This window comes from Pyxicephalus adspersus, chromosome 3 (assembly GCF_032062135.1).
Source record: "Pyxicephalus adspersus chromosome 3, UCB_Pads_2.0, whole genome shotgun sequence".
Taxonomy (NCBI): domain Eukaryota; kingdom Metazoa; phylum Chordata; class Amphibia; order Anura; family Pyxicephalidae; genus Pyxicephalus; species Pyxicephalus adspersus.
The window spans coordinates 56,249,306-56,267,702 of NC_092860.1; the positions used below are offsets into that span (position 1 = coordinate 56,249,306).

At 37.1% G+C, this 18,397-nt stretch overlaps 1 protein-coding gene across 5 annotated transcripts in view; it reads left to right on the forward strand.

Moving 5' to 3' along the window:
- MISP (mitotic spindle positioning) overlaps nt 1-16,905 on the forward strand; it is a 28,892-nt gene extending 11,987 nt beyond the window's left edge. For 4 of the 5 annotated variants that reach the window (XM_072404765.1, XM_072404767.1, XM_072404768.1 and 1 more), the window contains 4 exons: nt 511-2,611; nt 3,152-3,309; nt 8,979-9,017; nt 11,912-16,905. In XM_072404765.1, coding sequence (XP_072260866.1) covers nt 511-2,611; nt 3,152-3,309; nt 8,979-9,017; nt 11,912-12,001 — 2,388 coding nt within the window. In that variant the 3' untranslated portion in view covers nt 12,002-16,905. Of the gene's footprint in view, nt 1-510; nt 2,612-3,151; nt 3,310-4,597; nt 5,296-8,978; nt 9,018-11,911 lie in introns of those variants that run through there. The other variant, XM_072404769.1, reaches the window with a different exon arrangement.
- Nucleotides 16,906-18,397: the final 1,492 nt, after the last annotated feature.

Sequence of the window (18,397 nt, forward strand, 5' to 3'; positions counted from 1 at the left end):
TAACAAGTAACCTCCTTAGGAAGGGAGTTTTTCAGTTATGGACAAGGATGAAAAAATGTTTCTTTTGACCCATACAAAATGCTTTTTGCACATCTTCACAAAACACATATATAAGTGCGCTGCCATATAACAGTGTATACAGTAAGCAGTGCTAAAACAACAACATAACAGAATAAATGTTTAAAAAGTACACAGACATATGTGTCAGAACTGGTCTATACACTCTACATCCAGCACATCGATGTACCACATGACACCACAAGCTTCAGGTAAATATATTGTTCTTGGCTTCATGTTAAACTGTTATATTAGAGAACAATCAGGTATTCTGCCACACTGGGCTGTGAAAATTTGCAGAATAATTTGACATAAATACAAATACATGTTTTTCTTCTGTGTATATTACTGTTTGCTTGTAATTAGGATTTATTGTGTTGTTGTGTTTAGGGATCTCCTGCATGTATTTTAGTATTTCATGATAAATAATACATTTTACATTTTTTGCATTAGGTATCAGTTAATGGTGAAGAAGGAGGCTCAAGCCTACAAGAATCAGAGTTATCTACAGATTACAGAAATGATGCCACAGACTCTGCTCAGACTATAGTACAAATATCAACACAATATCAAATTATTGGTTTATCGGATGCTGACTCAATTACAGTAAACTTACAAAAAAACACTGAAGATTATCAGAACTCATCAAAATTAACAGAATTTATATCTCAAGCACAAACAGAAAGGGAATCAGAAAGGGAATTGGATTTGCATACAACAGAAATTTATGCAGATGAAGAAATAACTGGAGGGCAGAAGCCAAATACCACTAACACCGAGGAGAAGACCAGTGCTTCGGACTTGACCATGGACAGAGTGACCAGAAGCCTAATCTTCTCCCTCTCCTCCTCTAAAAGTATAGATGATCTGACTAGTTCCACACCTGAGGAAACTCAAGTGGCAGATAAAAATAAGGATGTGTGGATCCCCCCACCAGACAGAGATAGTAAGTTAAAAGTGTTAAGGGAGGAAGAACGTTTTGAAATACGTTCACATCGTCCAGAGACCAGCCCAAGCAAGCTCTTTGTTGATAGTGATGGAGAAGGTAATGAAAAAGCTAGGGCAAGTTCACATGAATTTACTCCAGAAAAAGCATGGGAGTTGGAACAAGAGAGAAGAGACATTATCAAAAAGCAAAGTCAGCGTAAAAGTTTGGATGCAGAAGAACTGATCGATTTACAAGGCAGCACTGATTCCCTATATAAAAAGAAAGAAGTGAACGGGGTATCTGGGGGTCAAACCACGGCAGATATAGACATGGAACAGATTAATTTTGAAGCTGCCAGGCAGCAGTTTGTAATGCTAGAGAAGAAGAGGAATAGTCTCCCTAAAACCCCTCGCCTTCAACACAGATCCCCTCGGCTCTCTTCTCAGTCACTATATGAGAGTTATAGCTATTCTGAATTTACAAAACAAAAACAGCCTCCCATATTGGAACAGGAAGTGAAAGCATACAAGAATGAAGGTGTTGTTACTCAAGAAACAATTGGTAGGGAAAGAAGTACCAGCTTGCTCCGGAAACAGTTTTTGAGGGATTTATCAGTAGATGCTGTAGATTCTGGAGAGCAGGCAAACTCAAGGGAAGTCTATGGAGGGGAAATACCCCAGATGGTATTAGAAGAAAAAGACAGTATTCCCAACCCCAGTGATGAGACTCCTATAGAAAGGGAAATCCGTCTTGCATTGCAAAGGGAGGAAACTTTAAGGAGAGAGAGGGGAATTCAGCATTCAGTGGAATCAAAAGAGATAGTAGAAATACAAAAAAATCCAGTGTTGTCCTTTTCCCCAGAAGGACAGTTGTCAAAAAAGAACAAAGACAAAGCTCGAACTGCTTTCTTTTTGCAAAGAGAGATTCAAAGAGACGAGCAAAGAGAAGCTGATCTAAAAAGTGAAGGAAAAGTACCTGGACTTTATGATAAAGGGTATGCCCAGGAGATAGATGAGCGCAGGAAGCTGTTTGAGCAGCCTGATGAAATACCTGTTCAGCCACTGAAATTAACCACCAAAACTACCTCCAAAGGAAACATGTCTGGCATACAAGATACAAGTACAAACCAGAGCGACTCCAGAGAGAACACTGAAACAACTAATTTGACAGTTGTGGATGCTCCTGTACCCTACAGTGTAAGAAATAACTGGAAGCCAAAACCACTCAACCCCTATAGGACCAGAAGACTAAGTGTTGACAATATTCTAGATGTAAGAACACCTAATGACACCAGTACAGCTCAGGAGACATCAGAGGATCTTGTACGCAAAGAGAATTTTCAATTTCAGCCTTTGAAATTTGGTCTAAGATTACAAGAAGATAAAGATAAAGAGGAAAAGGATTATAAAACAGAGAAAAAAACAGAATCAGCCAATGGTGTTGAGATATACAATACATGGCTGAGGCCTTCAAGATCCAGTGTGATTGAGGAGGAGATTCGTCAAACATTAGAAAGAGATCGGGAATTACAAGAACGAAGAGGAATAAGTGAACTGCCTTCTGTTTCCACATCTAGGGAAGATCACTATGGATATAATGAGTATGGGAGGCCATCAGTGACATCAGGTAAATAGCCTCTATGCAGCTGCTAGTTGTTATTCTATATATGTGTTTTTAATAGGGTAACATTCTTAATGGCTTAACAATAATAGCATCATTTAGCCTTTGTATCAGATATATTAAAGTTGAATTTCAGGCAAACTTTACTTTTTGGAAAAGATACTATTACTGATTTGCACATAGCATATACATAGAGCAGTGAAACCCTGCAACTACATCTACTACAGTAAACTACAATATAGTGAGTTGTGTGGATACCAAACCATTCATCCCTCGCGAAAAAACAGGGGCAGTGGCAGCTGATCTTTGATACAGGAACCTCCTGCACAGAGGCAAAGTGCAGGATTTATTTATCTTAGATTACAGATCTGTAAGAAAGACACAAAAGACACTTGGTCCTTGTATTTAAACAATATTTGTTTTGCCTGGAGTTCAGCTTGCAAGTGTTATAATATTTAATGTGTTTCCCTACCGGAGATTGACATTTTTAGATGAACGGTGTTTGTTCAGTGTTTGGACATTTTATTTATTTTATTTTTCTCTTAGATGGTTCAAGATCATGGTCTTCTTCATCTAGAAAGAGCACATTATCCAGCCCCCAACCTTCCAACACAGCAACTGTACAAATGTTCACACCAAGAATCTACCCCAAAATAGTTTTCTCTGAGTCACAACCAGGCAGCTTGAAAAAACAAGAAAACTGGGTAAGTAATTTCTCAATTTTTCTCAAGTAATTTCTGCAATATATACGTACTATAGAATTGATGACCCATTCTATAAAAAAAGACGCTTTTGTCCTAAAGCTCAACTTTGCCCAATTTTATTTCTAATTCAACAGAGCCCCCAGAAAGGTACTAAAAGCATTTCAGGCTGTAATACCCTAACACAGGAAGACTATTCCAACACTTCATATATAATACTATAAATCCAGTGTCAATCAACCTTGAAGGCTGAGGACAGAATAAATGAATGGGTTTCATGACCCTGTACTCCTTTTTATAACTTGTTTTTACTATTCATGCAGAAGATTTTGGAAAGAAAACTGTTTCCCATTTTGGATGAAGTAGGGAAAGTGGAATCTTCTAAAATAAAGGCATTCCAGTTGTTTCTGGATCATATGTCTTCATTGGAAGATTTATTTTCACCTCTTTTTCTGGGAAAAAACATTTTTGATTTCTCCTCATTTTTAACAATGACTACCAGGACAATTAGAGAAGGCAAATCTACCAAATTGGGACACAAACAAAAAAAATAAAATAAATTGCCAGATGGTTTATTTATCTATGAGTTCATGTTAAAAGTTATTTTTTTATCTTTAAATTGTACAGTTTTAAAGATTACAAGGACATTAAGCAAATATATACAATGTTATTTTTTTAAAAGACTAATTTTTAGGGGGCTGCATTTTTTTTAAATGGCTAAGCTTCTTAACACACTAAAAACTAACTGGACCCTTGTCATTTCTGAACATGGAGCACTATATTAAAGACACATGTGTTGTGGTGTGTTGTAGTGTGTTGTAGTGTAGTGGTGCTACTGTAATAGCCCATTAAGATGTTCTTTTTTAAAAAAAAATGGCAGCTTCCCACAATACAACTCCTGCACACTACTTTTGTTACAGAATGTTAAACAATTGTTACTTACAATTGTTTTCCAACACTAGATAAAATCTGTAAAAGTATTGCTTTAGTCTGTAGGCTGAGTCTTTAAATAGGACACTAAAATCTACTTTTTTGGTTATTCCAAATTGTCAGTCATGTTGGAAACTACTAGAGACCAGGTTCAGGGTAATAACAGTTGTTTTCTGTGGTTAATAAAACAAAACAAACATTTTAAAATATTAATTGTCAGAAAGTGTAGGCATATAAAATACCCCTCTGCGTGTATTCTCATATGTTTTAATTACTTTTTAGAGTTGATCAACTGTTAAACAGTATCCATACATAAGGTGTGAAGTGTACCTGAACCCTGTATGCTCTTTTCTTTAAATAGTAGAGGAAGTTTCCCAGTCTTATTACTTCATGGCCACCTGGAAACAAGGATGTCTAAGCTGGTGGATGAAGACACCAGTCTAAGGAGGCAATGTCATCTACCAACTCAACTTCCCCTGTATATGAAAGCAATTATTAAGTTCATAGCAAAAGTGGGGAGCAAATAATAGCAAGCTTTATGTGTTCATTTACACCATCCCCTTTAAATTCAACACATATTGGGGACTAAAGCCCTGATTTATTAAACCTCTCCAAGGCTGGAGAGAATACACTTTCATCAGTGAAGCAAGGTTATCCAGCAAACCTGAAATGGATCTGGTCCAGGATTCAAAACACTTGCTAGCAAATAGCAAAAGACTTTAAAGTCATCCATTCCAGGTTTGCTGGATCACCCAGCTTCACCGATAAATATGTATCCTCTCCAGCCTTTGGGAGCTTTAATAAATCAGCCCCTAAGCCTTTAGAGATTCACAAGGATGTAAAAATAATAATTTAGGCAAACCAAGTTTTTATTTCAGTAAAGTAAATGATAACATAAAGGTTGCTGTGTTTTTGATTTCTGGGTCATTTAAAATTATGATAAAATATATCCCAATTAAAAAAAATCCATAAAAAATCACATTTAATTATGTGCTGATTATTTTTATATATCAAATGCTAAATAAAAAAGAAGTAAAAAATATATATGTTTGACACAAATACACTCTGTATTTCATTTATTTTAGATTGTATTATTTTGTAATTATTTAACCAAACTTAACTGATAACTATGTTGGTCTTTACTAAAAGGTAAAATAAAGAAGTTGCAAGGAATTTGCTACAAATAACACTATTGACGCACAAGAAGAAATTCACCTGACACTGGGAAATAACTGGCACATAACTATATAATTTCATAATAGAGATAACATAAACACTGCATTCTAGCAATTCTTATATACACATCTGGAATGAAGTACTGGTATGCTTTAAGAATCTTAAAAATATTGAGTATTAAATCAATTTTCAATCTATTAGCCCAACACAGACATGGAGTGTCCTTAAGTTTTAAGACAGCATTATTATTCGTTGTCAGGAAAAGATATTGGTGTTTTTTTAGTGGAGAATGACATGGGTTCTATTTCAAAACACTTATTATAGTATTTTATAAGTGTAACCCAAAAGCAAAAATGTGATTTCCAGTGCCTTGCAAAAGTATTCACCCTTGTTGTTGTTGGACCTGTTGTGTTGCATTACAACCTGGAAATGAGATGAAATACCATTTGGATTTTAACATCCATTCATACTCTTTGCTATAAAACCTGTATTAAGAATTGGCCTAAGTAATTATCTTCAGATTCACATAACTAGTTAAGTAGGGTCCACCCTGTAAAAGGTCCCTGACTCTGCAACATTGCTAACCAAGCAACTTGAGGTCCAAGGGGAACGCCAAACTAGTCAGAAATAATTTGTGAAATAAAGATCATGGTTGGCCTATAAAAAAATATTTAAACCTTTAAATATCCTATGAAGTACCATGCAATTTATTATAATGAAATGGAAAGAATATTTCACCACTGCAAATCTGTCAAGAGAAGGCTGTTCACCAAAATTCACAAAGATGAATTCACACTGATGAAACTGCAAATATCTACAGCAGGGGTGTCAAACTCTGGATGGTTTTGAATGGTTGGATTTTCATAGAAGAATATTGGTATTAATATTGTTAACCTGTGCAAAAAGGTTGCGATTTAAATTTAACTCAGAAGGCTACAAATAGAGAAAGAGGCAGAAGATTTTTTTTAAATAAAATAAAAAAAATGTTTTGCCTCTTTCTCTATTTTAAGCTTGTTCCTGATTTAATGTGAAGCAAAACCTCTTTGTTTCCATATGAAAAAGGTTTAGATCTAATGAGAAGGAAAAATGTCCTCAATTTTTTCAATAAATTTCAAGGTTGGCCCGCCACTTTGTCTTAGGTTTAATTTTGGCCCTCTTTGTATTTGAGTTTGACACCCCTGATCTACAGTTTTTGTCCACAAAACTACTTTAAAACCATATGTGCCACAGTGCAGGGCTTTATGGCAAAGTAGTCATGTTTTGAGCAAGTGGCAGACCACATAACAACTGTCAAGTGCAGTGTTGGGGGATTTAGGCTTAATTTGCATCCACAATCCCTGGACACTTTTCAGCCATTAGCCCTGATTTATTAAAGCTCTCCAAGGCTGGGGAGGATACACTTTTATCATTGAACCTGGAATGGATTTCTTCAAAATCATTTGCTATTTGCTAGCAGATCTATTCCAGGTTTGCTAGATCACACAGCTTTACTGGTGAAAGTATAGCCTCTCCAGCTTTGAATAGCTTCAATAGGGCCATTGAGTCAACCAGGAAATCCTCTGTATACCAAAGTGTGCTAAAGCTAAATGTGAGGCCATGGCATACACATGGCTTCCCCTTTTGGCTAAAGTTTTGGTAAATTAGTCATCAATGACATGATGAAATCTTTTGTGTGTTGTTTTTTACCTGCGGTTAGGTTTAAGTAATTTTAGAACCTTCTAAGGACCAGATGATTTTTTTTTACTGTATGTACTGATACAATCGAAAATTTGAAAAAGGGCATACTTTCTTTTTCCTATTACTGTATGTATATTTTGTATTTTTGCACTGGCATGCACTTTTAGGAGATGTTAAAAGATTGTATTTTTTTGTATCTTGGTTCATGCCTGCACTCTTTATGAAAAACCTTTTAAAGTGGACCAATCAGCAAAATTTACATAGACAACCTAAAAGGTAAAAATTATCTTCTTTTTTTTTTGGTTTAAAAACCTGTGAGTGAAGCCCCTCCCCACGGCGATAAAGACAGAATGGCAGAGCAGAGCCTCCCGGGATACCCACGTCACAAATCCCAGGAGGTTTCTGCAAAAGGGGCTTTTTTCCTACATGGGAAAAAAATGCTGATCTCATGCATTTGCTGTGAGATCGTCAGTCTTTTTTTTCCCATTTACAGCGACCACGTCGCTGCACAAGTGCGAGATTGAGTGACGTAGGCAAAAGCCACAAGATGAAGAAAGAAGATGGCTTTCTCCACACAGGGACAAAGGTGGATTACAGGATGGCACAGGACCCGATCCAGGAAAGATTTGGTCGGATTGAGGAATCTACCGAAGTTAAGGTGAGTTTTTTTTTTTTTTTTAAAAAGATTTTTTTGTCCAAATACATATCATATTTTAGACACAGTCATGTCATCCCTTTCTGTGGTACTTCATGTAATGCAGGGAGATGAGTGCTGGTGATAGAGGTTGCACATAAGTTCTGATGCCATATGTGATGCTGATCTCCAAGAACTTCAGTTAAATGATGTTGTGTGTCCTCCAGTCAGAAAAAGACTGGCCCTGACTTTCTTCAGCTTCTAAAGCATTGTAAGAAGCTGACTGTGTGCAGTGAAATCAGAGTAAGCATTTTCAGTACAGGAGATGAGTCTTTCAAATGTGCAAAACTGAAGGTAAGAGTAGAATTTAGCTTCAAAACCACAATTTTTCTAAGTTTCTTACTGTCAAGTGGGACTCCCCTCTCCCTTTCCCTGCAGTTCATTATAAGAACCCCAACAAAATCTGTCCAGGGGGCTCAGGGCTAGCCTCAGACCTGAACCCCTATCTCTGCTTCTCTAAGGGAACCCTCTACATATCATTCTCCAGATATTTATTTGTTTTTAATCGCCCAATGAATTCCAAGCTTGCTCATTGGTCGATGAACAGACACACCTGGTAACCAGCCAACCATTATTTTCAAGAGAGAATCCAGAGCTATTTAGTCAGTCCTAGACCTATTCACCCCAAAGGGAACATACAACAAAGGGTCACTACATGGAGTTATATAATGAATTACTGGGACTTTTTCATACCACATAGTCCAGCTGTATACACTTACCTTTGACTTGGAGCAGGGTGCTATTTTGAAGGGATCCAAAGAAAGGATAATGGAGAGGAAGACCACATGGGAGAAGTTTATCAGGACTACATCTCATCTTAGAAAGAAACATTTTTCCGAAGACAATAATATGTCGGAGTTGTGTGGTCTTTCTCATCAATCTTCATCATGGCTACTTGCTTTTGGTCCTAAGTGGGTAGATCAGGCCACAAGAGTCTAGAGTTATTCTTTCTACTGTTCCAGCTGTCTTCGGCTGACCGAGCAGAAAGGCATCATTACCCAAATTGAGATGCAGAAATTATATTTATATTTAGTTTTTCAAAAGAATTCATATTTGTATTTGATATTTTATATGAAATAAGTTATTTGGCTTATTAGCTGTTTTTCCTTTCATTTTTTTTCATTACTGAGTGTAATACATTTCCTAAAATAATGTTAACCCAGCAGTTAACAGACTGTTCATTTATCTCCCTTAGTATGCTGGTATTGACCCAAATGATGCTGTCAACACAGAGGTAATGATCTCTCATATTTCTGACAATTTATGTGTGTGTGTTCTTCTGTACAGCTGCTCTACTATTATATGAACATGTAAAATCAGCAATTGTGTCATATCATGTGGAATTTGTTATGATAAAGTATAAAAAAAAGCTACAAAACTGCATTACATGCCCAAGCAGATGAGGGGAAATTGGCATAAAAATATGAATATTGCTTTGTTGTTAAAAGGATATTTTAGGTTTGAATGAAATAAAACCAGTGCTTTCTAATATAGGAGGTAGGTCTCCAATTCTGTACTACCCCCATTTCAGTGAAATTGGGATCTAGTGTTTCAAGCTTCTCTAGCAACACCATCCTTTGGAGAAAAGAAAATTGCTGCCATACAAATATAAAGATAAATACACTATTTATTACATCAAAATAAATTATTAGTCTTTATACCTGTGGAGAGTTCAGCTTTAAGTATTTATTTTTATGTGATCTTTGTTGTATAAACTTAAAATATGTATAAGCTTTACATGGTGAAACTAAATCTTTCCCCTAAACAAGAAACTGTCAACAAAAGCAAAACACACAATTCAAACAGCAAAGACTAAGAAAATGCATAAACAAAAAAATTAAGACAATCAGAAGACAAAAACATAAAGGCTAGTACAGTTATAAGACATTAAAAGCTAACCTTGACCTTCCACTTTGCAGGACACTGCATTGATCAATGAGGCTGCCATCATGATGGTGCCTAAACAGAGACTTGGGATTTAGGAAATAGGCAGGAATAACATTGACTTTTTTTAAAATAAAATACCTACATTTACGTACAGTCTTATCTGCCTGCATTTCTGAATTTTTGTGCTTATAATTCACTAGTTTTACAAAAAGCCTATTCACAACACAGCACAGCAGTAACACACATGCAAATGGTTTGATTGTGGGGCATTAATCTGCCCATAAATTGAGTGCCTTAATGTAATATGCATCGATTTAAATACCTTAAACACACTGCACAATGCCTTCTAGTGTGAATTGACCCTCAACATATCTTCTGCTTATGCATTTTTTCATCTGCACCTTGCTTAGTCTAACCAGTCCAAGTAACACTCAAAATAAAAGCGTGGAAGTGAACAGGATCCCTATTATTTACCATTTCTCATGCTATCACTTTCTCACTGACTTAACCATCTAGATTTAACTTTGTCACTTGTAAGAAAATTTTTTAGTGTTTTGGGCAACATAAGAGTCATGTCCACTGGGGAAGTCAATGGTAGTGATGAATGACAATTGTTTGTATGGCACTGAGCAGTAGTGTCCCAGTACATAAAGAAAGTGACAAATAAAGACCATAAGCAACATTGACAGGAACATTCCTGTACACCAGTTACCATGGTGAATGCTGTCATCCTGCAAAGCTTTTATTTGAGACTCCAAAATTCAGTATACATATCTTCTTCAGAACATCTTCATATTTTCTGAATGAGCGCCATCCAGATTGAATCCCATTGCTCCCTAATGAGATTATTGATGTTTTAACACAGATTACACTTATTTGACCTCTATTATAGAATAATAAAGTATTTCTCAAGCTGGTTATTGTTATGATGGTTAAAACCCATTGTCAATGAAGAAAATAAAGTTTATCCAAACAAACAAAAAAAAATAGCAAAGAAATAGTGGCATGTTATCACTTTAGTTTTGTGTTGTGTTAATATTATGTATGTTTTACTGAGTGTTACTGCAGTGCATAATCCAGGCAAAGGCCTGGGAGTCAGGGAAACAGTTAAATGCAGATGTTAAATGGATTGTGTGTATTCTGGAAATTGAGTGCTAAGAGGTTAATGTACACAGTACATATAGGCTGGTCTGTGATGGATTAGTGCACATACTCTGGAGACCAGTAACTTGGAGGCTGACACATACTCTAGTGGGTGCTACTATAGTGTGATTCCTGCCATCATTTTTTTTCCTACCTCACATTCTCTTATAGTTACTACTCCAGAAACTTCTTTGTTTACTTTAGTAGCCATTATAGCATTATAGCAACCGCCCCTAAAAAAACTACCTCACCTATTTCATGAAGATTTCCATTAAAAAAAAATAATTCACCTTCTATTCAATTAAAATTCCTATTAATATTAGCCGTTGAGACCAGTAGAAACAAGCATACCCTTACAAAAAAATGTTACAAGACTTTTATACTGGAGTGGTACAAAGTGAAGAAACGTCATCACGATATTTCCTTTACCATGGTCTCCTGGTTGAGGAAAATTTTTGCCGCAAGTGTGATGGCCCAGTGATGTTGACGAACAAGAAGGTCCGTGGACATAATGTGCCGGTATGGAGGTGCAAAAGAAAGGGTTTCCAGTCCAATCAATCAGTAAGAAAGGGTAACGAATTCTTCCATTACACTGCTTTTAACGGAAGACTCCACTTTAATTTGAAGCTCTGTGAAATTTTGGAGCTAGTTTACCTCTGGAGTATCCGAATGCCAATGGAAGAAGTGCCAAAGCTTACTGGTAGATCCACAAATACTGTAGTTGACTTGTTTAATTGCTGTTGGGAAGTCTGCTCGGAAATGGTATCTGTCACTAGGAGATGAAAGCTGAATGATACAGCATTCACTATAGACACACTAGAACCAATCAGGCATTTAGGCAAGGAATTTAGGCAAATATCACCTTCTATAGACATCAACTTTGCTTCAGTTTTGCTCCAACAGCTACCATGCTACAAAGTGTAAAGGTGTGTGTGTCTGGGGGGGGTGGGTTGAAGGAAAGTTGGATATGTATAGCTTTTAATGGCTTTATTAGGGCAAACTTGTTGATTTGCTCTGCATGGCCTTAGTGCTAATTTTCTTATATCTTTCTGACAATGTATCACTTTTCTAATTCACCAGTTAAACTGTCTCTTTCAGATCGTGGAGTCCACTCGTGTGAGTCGACACAAGAGCAAAATGGCACTGCGCTGGGAAGCCGGCCTATTTGCCAATGAGCCAAGTGAATAGAGCTTAGAGAATGGAAATAGCTGGACCTTGCTGTGGAGTGCATGTTGAAACTGCTGTTAGTTTAATGTATTGATAATTTCAAAAAAATACCAAACAAAGGATATATTACTGTATTGCGCTCTAGAGAAAATCCTTGAATAACGAACATTGTATGCCTATACACAGATGATGCCTGCAAGAATCAGTGCCATGTATTTTATGCAGCTACCTCCAGGCTGCTACGGTTGTACTGCACTGTCATAGTGGCACAAGGATAGCCAGTTGGCTAATTGTTATTTTAAAAGTGGCAACTGCTAGCCTAAATTCTACTATGGCAAGTGGGCAATTATAGCTGCAAATAAGAAAGTTTGGATTGCTAATGGAAAACTACTTGCTAAGAGCTATTAGCATAAAAGTGATTGACACTGCTGAAACCTTAGCTATATGTCCATCTATGATGTCTTAGTTTACCTTCACTGCCATTTTTATTATTTGTCCAAAAATTGCTCGTCATCATAGGGTCACATCACATGTGTTGATGCACCACTGCTTTGCTTTTTCTATGTGTAGAATTCCTGCCTCTTTGCTCCATGCTGTGGTTCATCTCACAAGTTCATATGTCAGTATGCGCCAGAGAAACCACAGCATGCCAAGGGTAAGCACTGGTGCCTAACTCACTTTAAAGGGTCTCTTACCCTCAGTGATTGGTAAGCAGCAAGTTTTTAACACATGGGCCACATAAAAGGTAAGGTCCTATGTGACAGGGTCACTTTAAATGGGAACTCCATATAGATTAAAAAAATATTAGATCATAATTAGTAATTAACTTGTCTGGAATATTTGTCTGGAACTGAGGTGTTGGCCAGTTTACAGGGAGAAATGGACAAGGTGGAATTCAGTAGTGTGTGATTGTAACTGATAACTTAAGAAGGTGGATAAAACAGGAACCAATTAGAGTGAGTTACTTCACCATCCTTGCTTTTCAGAAATCCAGGCAGTGAGGACCAGAAGAGACAACAACATCACAAACATTTTAGCAAGTAAAACAGTTATTTAAAGAGACTCTGCTATTGGGAACTGGGGGCAAAGTGCTTCATCCTCCTAAATCTTTATGTATTGGCCAATGATTGGTAATTCCTGATTCCTTCCAAACTCCTGCACTTTTTGATTGCCCGGTGAGGCTCATCATAGTAATGAGTCCTTAGGAATGTGTTTCTGCATAGATTAATGGAAAGCTCTGACAATACTCATGGGTATTGGAGCTTTGCTATAAAAATTGTGTATCAAATCAAAACTATGTCAAAAAAGTTAAAGGGGCTCCTGGAGGCATGCGCTGGCACCTCTGGGGGACTGTAGGAGTTTCCCGCTTCCTCACGGTGTCATTAGCTATGTATATAAATGTGGTTATGCTACAAATCAAAGAGAACAGAATTTAGAGGAAGAAATGTTAACAGAAAAATACAATTTTTTTTATTATGGGTATTGCTCAGTGTAAGCCTATTTTGACCCATGCTGATTTTAATGTATAAAAAGAAAGGTATGAAAATATTCAGTCATGTAAATGGCTTGTAATTAATAAGTTGTTGAAATAATAAATGACTACAGATAATTCATAGACATTAGCCAGTGGCTTGATGCACAGAATAGACTCTACTGCTAAACTGTCATACAACAATGACAATCATGTTATTATTGTCATCTAAGTAACTGTCTTTCGTTTACATTTATATTCAGAGTAAATTAAGGCAGGAATTTTTAGTGCAGTTTGAGACAATCATAGCCCAAATTCAATAGGTTTCAACTTTGATATATAAAGTTACCTTAACATAAAACTAATGATGTGTTTCTCAGAATTTCTCATGCTTGCAAAAAAAAATCTGATATACTTGTCAATGTCCACTATACTACATGTTAGCTGTGTCCATGGGCTGGTCTAAATCAAGCTAAGTGTCTCTTTCCATGACCATGGGATCATCTCAGTTGTCCTCCATGCCTTGAAGATCCTGTACATTGTCATATATATCTGTAAAAATTAGGAAGGACCCTGGGCATTAGGAAAAAAAAAACAACAAAAATTGAGTGAGTGTTGGACTTTAATGTTTAGGATTTCTTGAAAAGTTTCTAATCTCATGAAAAAGACATTTATAGAGACAGAACAGTACTTTGTTATACCACCGTATTTTTTAAGTGTGTACAGCCAAAAGAATTTTTTGTAAGTTTTGCATAGAGTAGGGAAAGTCACAATTTAGAGCATAGTTTGTCACAATTTAATTTCTTGTCTGGGTCTCTGATAGATCTACCCTCAATATTTGTCCAGGTGACCACTATTTGTCCCAACCACTAATGTCCAAATCAGAAAGTGATAGGAAATCTAAAATGTTTACATTTGGCACTAGAAGACAGTATGTTTTCCAATTGGAAACCTGTCCTGCTTACAAGTAAGAGGGACTGCCTTTGCATCTCCATGGGATACAAACACCCATTAAAAGAGATTTTTACTTCCCTACTCTATCCAAAAAAAGCAAAAAGGCAAGTTTTGACCATACATACACTTTAGTCATTGTTTAAGAAGATGATCCGAATCCTAAGTGGTAAAAGGTGTTTGAGTGGGTTTTTACCAATGGCAGATGTAGACAACAGTGGGCTCCCCTACCCAACTGACTTGGGGCCCCTGTTGGCTGCAGAGGGTTCTGAGGCATACTTTGCACCTCCCTATGTCTGCCTCCCTATGTTTTACAGTATAAATATGAAACTCACCACTATGCTTGATGACTCTGCTTGTTATCATTTACTTCATGTTGCTTGAACAGGTATGCATGATTTCAGGTTTACCTTCATGTGTGAAACCTAGTAGTCTACTTTGAGATAAAACAATGCTATTACACCTCTAAGCTTTACCTGGAAGATACAGAAAAAGGATGCCACTCTTGCTTACAAATTAATTGAGAAAGAAGGTGATCTTGCCATGTTCCTACAAAGGGGAGTAAATTTTAACTTAGGTAGTAAATGTTTTTTTTTAATTGCACAAAACTACTTGGCAATGTGCGTTTTTAGATTTTGCATGATTAAATTTTTTGTTTTTAGATTTTGCATGACTACTATTCTATGTTGTTTATATAAAGGAGCAACTGGCATTAATTTAGTGTGAAATCTATAGGCCACATCACACAAGCAATTTGTATCAGTGATTTACAGCATCTGCAAAACAGATCTCTTTAACATTTTTTGTTAGGAAACAATCAACTGCTGTCAAGTAGCTTTGAAATCATCAGGTTCAATAGCTTCTAATGTTGTCCAATATAACACATTGACATGCACTTCATTAGAGTATCCATTTAATTTCATGGGTTGCCCGAAACACCATCAACACCAACAGTATATGTTGCCCTTTTAAAAATGCAAGCGTAGTAAATTAATAAAAGTGCATTTGGGGTGTCTTTAGGAATAATTAGCAATCCATCACACCAATGCATGTTATGCGTAATGCTGTATGTTGCAGTATCGTGTGTTTCCATTTGCAGACGTATGGGTTTTCACAATACAATTGTGGGAGGAAGCCCTAAAATGGAGAAATAATCTGAAATATTTTAGCTGCTACACATTTGCAAAGGTGGCCTGGGTCTAAAGATGATTTAAATAAAAAATAAATTTAAACATTGTAAATAGATCTTTTGAAAGATTTGAACTAAAAGGTAATTTATGGAACTGTTTGCACTTTAATGTAAAAACTAGTGCCTCTTACATTATTTATTACTTTATAAAAATGTAATTTCTCTATATATGTCCAATAGAAATTTTGTTAGTCAAACATTTTATAGATATAAATAAAACCTTTATTTTAAAGACAGTGAATGTTGACCTCCTATTTAAACTGCTAATTGCCTGGCTGTTATGCTAACTGAGGATTGAAAAATTTATGAGCTGCTGATCCACAACAAGTATGCAGATCATGAAGCCTAAGAAAAGTCAGGAATCATCTTTACCATTCTTGTTCTGGGTTAGTGATTACAAACCAATATGTCAGCCAGGTCCCGCAATGGCAGCTTTATTATAATATTATATTTTGATTGTATCAGTATCCTTATGGCTGATTGACCTCTCAATTAATAGTGCCTGCATATTTTTTGCCATTTGGTAGAGCCAGCAGTATGACACCAATGATCTTTTCAATTGTTTGTAAGAGTAGCATTCTGACCACTGCTGGAAGGGGGGTATTGTTCTTATTGGCCAGCAATGTAAAGGGCATTATTCCCAGAAACCCTCAAATTATCATTTTTAGCAGGGATTAGCAGAAATATAAAGTTATGTCCAGAGTTTCTCTTGGGTTAAAAGTTGAGCATGACCTATCTAGTCAAATGCAGAATGTTTTAAGTACTTTCATAAAAAATCATTTGCATTTGGGATCAGGTTGGAGTGAATTTTTAATAGATCTATTTAAATGTAAATGTACAAATTTACATAATTTTAGCTAAAAGTGTTATTTTTTAGGAAGTTATTGTTACTTCCATTGATCTTCGATGCACTTTTTGAAAGATGTAAAAAGCTAAATAAAGATTTGTGAGGAAATACATACTGTGGAGTTACAGTGTATATTGATATATGCGATGAGAGTGTAAATGAATAAAAATGTATAAAGAAGAGACCAAATATTTATTATAAGAATCCAAGTTAATTATATGTTGTCAAATAGGTACAATAAAGAATGCTTTGCTCTTTAGCATGATGAATTTAAAATATATGCCAGTAAATATTATAGATGTACCAAGACAGTAAAGACTTCTCTTGATGACTGGATGTTTAAAGTGTACTGTTACTTCTAAAATATTAAAAAATGTTTCATTAAGTCCTCTAAACCAGAGTAAAGGGAAGTGAGAAGTGGGAAGGCACCATTCAGTGGGAATGGTGGGAGATACTGTGGAGTAAAATGGAGATATAATTATTAACCCAAAGCAGTCATGGTAGCCATTGTTTAGAATAAAAAGAATATTAAAATACTAAGTGTCAATAGCACAAAAGGCAATAAAGCAGAAATATTTTTTCCCTCAAAACAGCCAACTAAAAATCTTTCAATGTACCCCAGCAGGCTCAGATCTAATGCTTGCTCAGTCACAGGTTCACACTGTAAGGTACTTACCTGTCCAGCGAGCCCGCGGCGTCCTTGGGGATCGCAGACAGCGAGGGAGATGTCGCTGCGGGCAGTGTGGCTGAGGCTGCTGCCCTGCTCGCAGCACGTCTCTCCCTGCCGGCGGAAGGATCCCTTCTGGCCAAACTACTGATTGGCCAGGCGGCATCCCCAGCATCCCTTTGGACGTGGACAGTGATGTTCACATTCTCAGCACTCCTGAGGGCGTGCAAGGCATAGCACATCCCAGGGGTGCTGTTGGAAGGGGTGCGCGCGCTACCACGAGTGCCTCTTGTACCCCCCCGGGACGAGACACTCGGCTGCCTCGCCGCGGGGCGGGACATAGTAAGTTTGAATTCAGTTGATCCTCCAATCAAGTGGCACCAGGTGCCGCAAGGTCATTGGGCACTCTGCCCATGTAAGGAATACCTGTCCTGAACACCATTGCTAGTTATAAGCCTCTGTCTAACAGTGTGCTTGGGTCCGTTTTGTGTGCGTGTGTGGGTTATCCTATTGACTTCTGTTGTGTCATCACCAATAATGACCCGGCCTGATATCTGATTCTGCCTGAACTCTGCCTGCCCTGATTTTGGATTGATTCTGACTACCCTTGCCTGCTGCCTGCCCTGACTTCGGATTGTTTCTGACCTGCCTTTGCCTCATCCATCTGTACCATGCTCATTGCACTGACCTTTTGTGAATGACCTTTGGCTTGTTTTCTGACTATGCAATAAAGCTTGATAAAAGGATTCCTGGAATTGGCAGTGGTTTGTGTGTCACAAGTGTATCCTTCTGCAATCTTTTCTCCTGGTAAATGGCACATTGTCCGGCTATTAAAATGATCTAAAAAATAAACCTCTTCCTCTGCTTTGGGGGAAACCTGAGTTTCCACCGGGCATGCCACCACATTGGTTTGGCTGGTGGAGTAGCCATGAGTATCTTAGAGTAGGTGACCTTATATACATTTTGAGTTTTAATCACTTCGGTTCAAAATAAAGATTTTCCCAGACCTGAAGGTTTCCGCTATTCACAGCTTCGATCTTTTGTAAGCCCCAAATATTGCAAAACGTTCAATTCTTTATTTGGGGTTGTCGACCACCCCCCCCCCCCCCCCCTGCTCCAAACCACCCTATATGACAGCCTGGGAAGGGGATATGAATCAATCTTGGGACTTGGAGGAGTGGACTGAGCCTGAAATATATACAAAGTTTCACTTATTGTGAATCTGGTTGAAATGAACTACGAGGTAATGCTACGATGGTACCTATTCCCTACCAAGATCTCTGGTGCTTCTG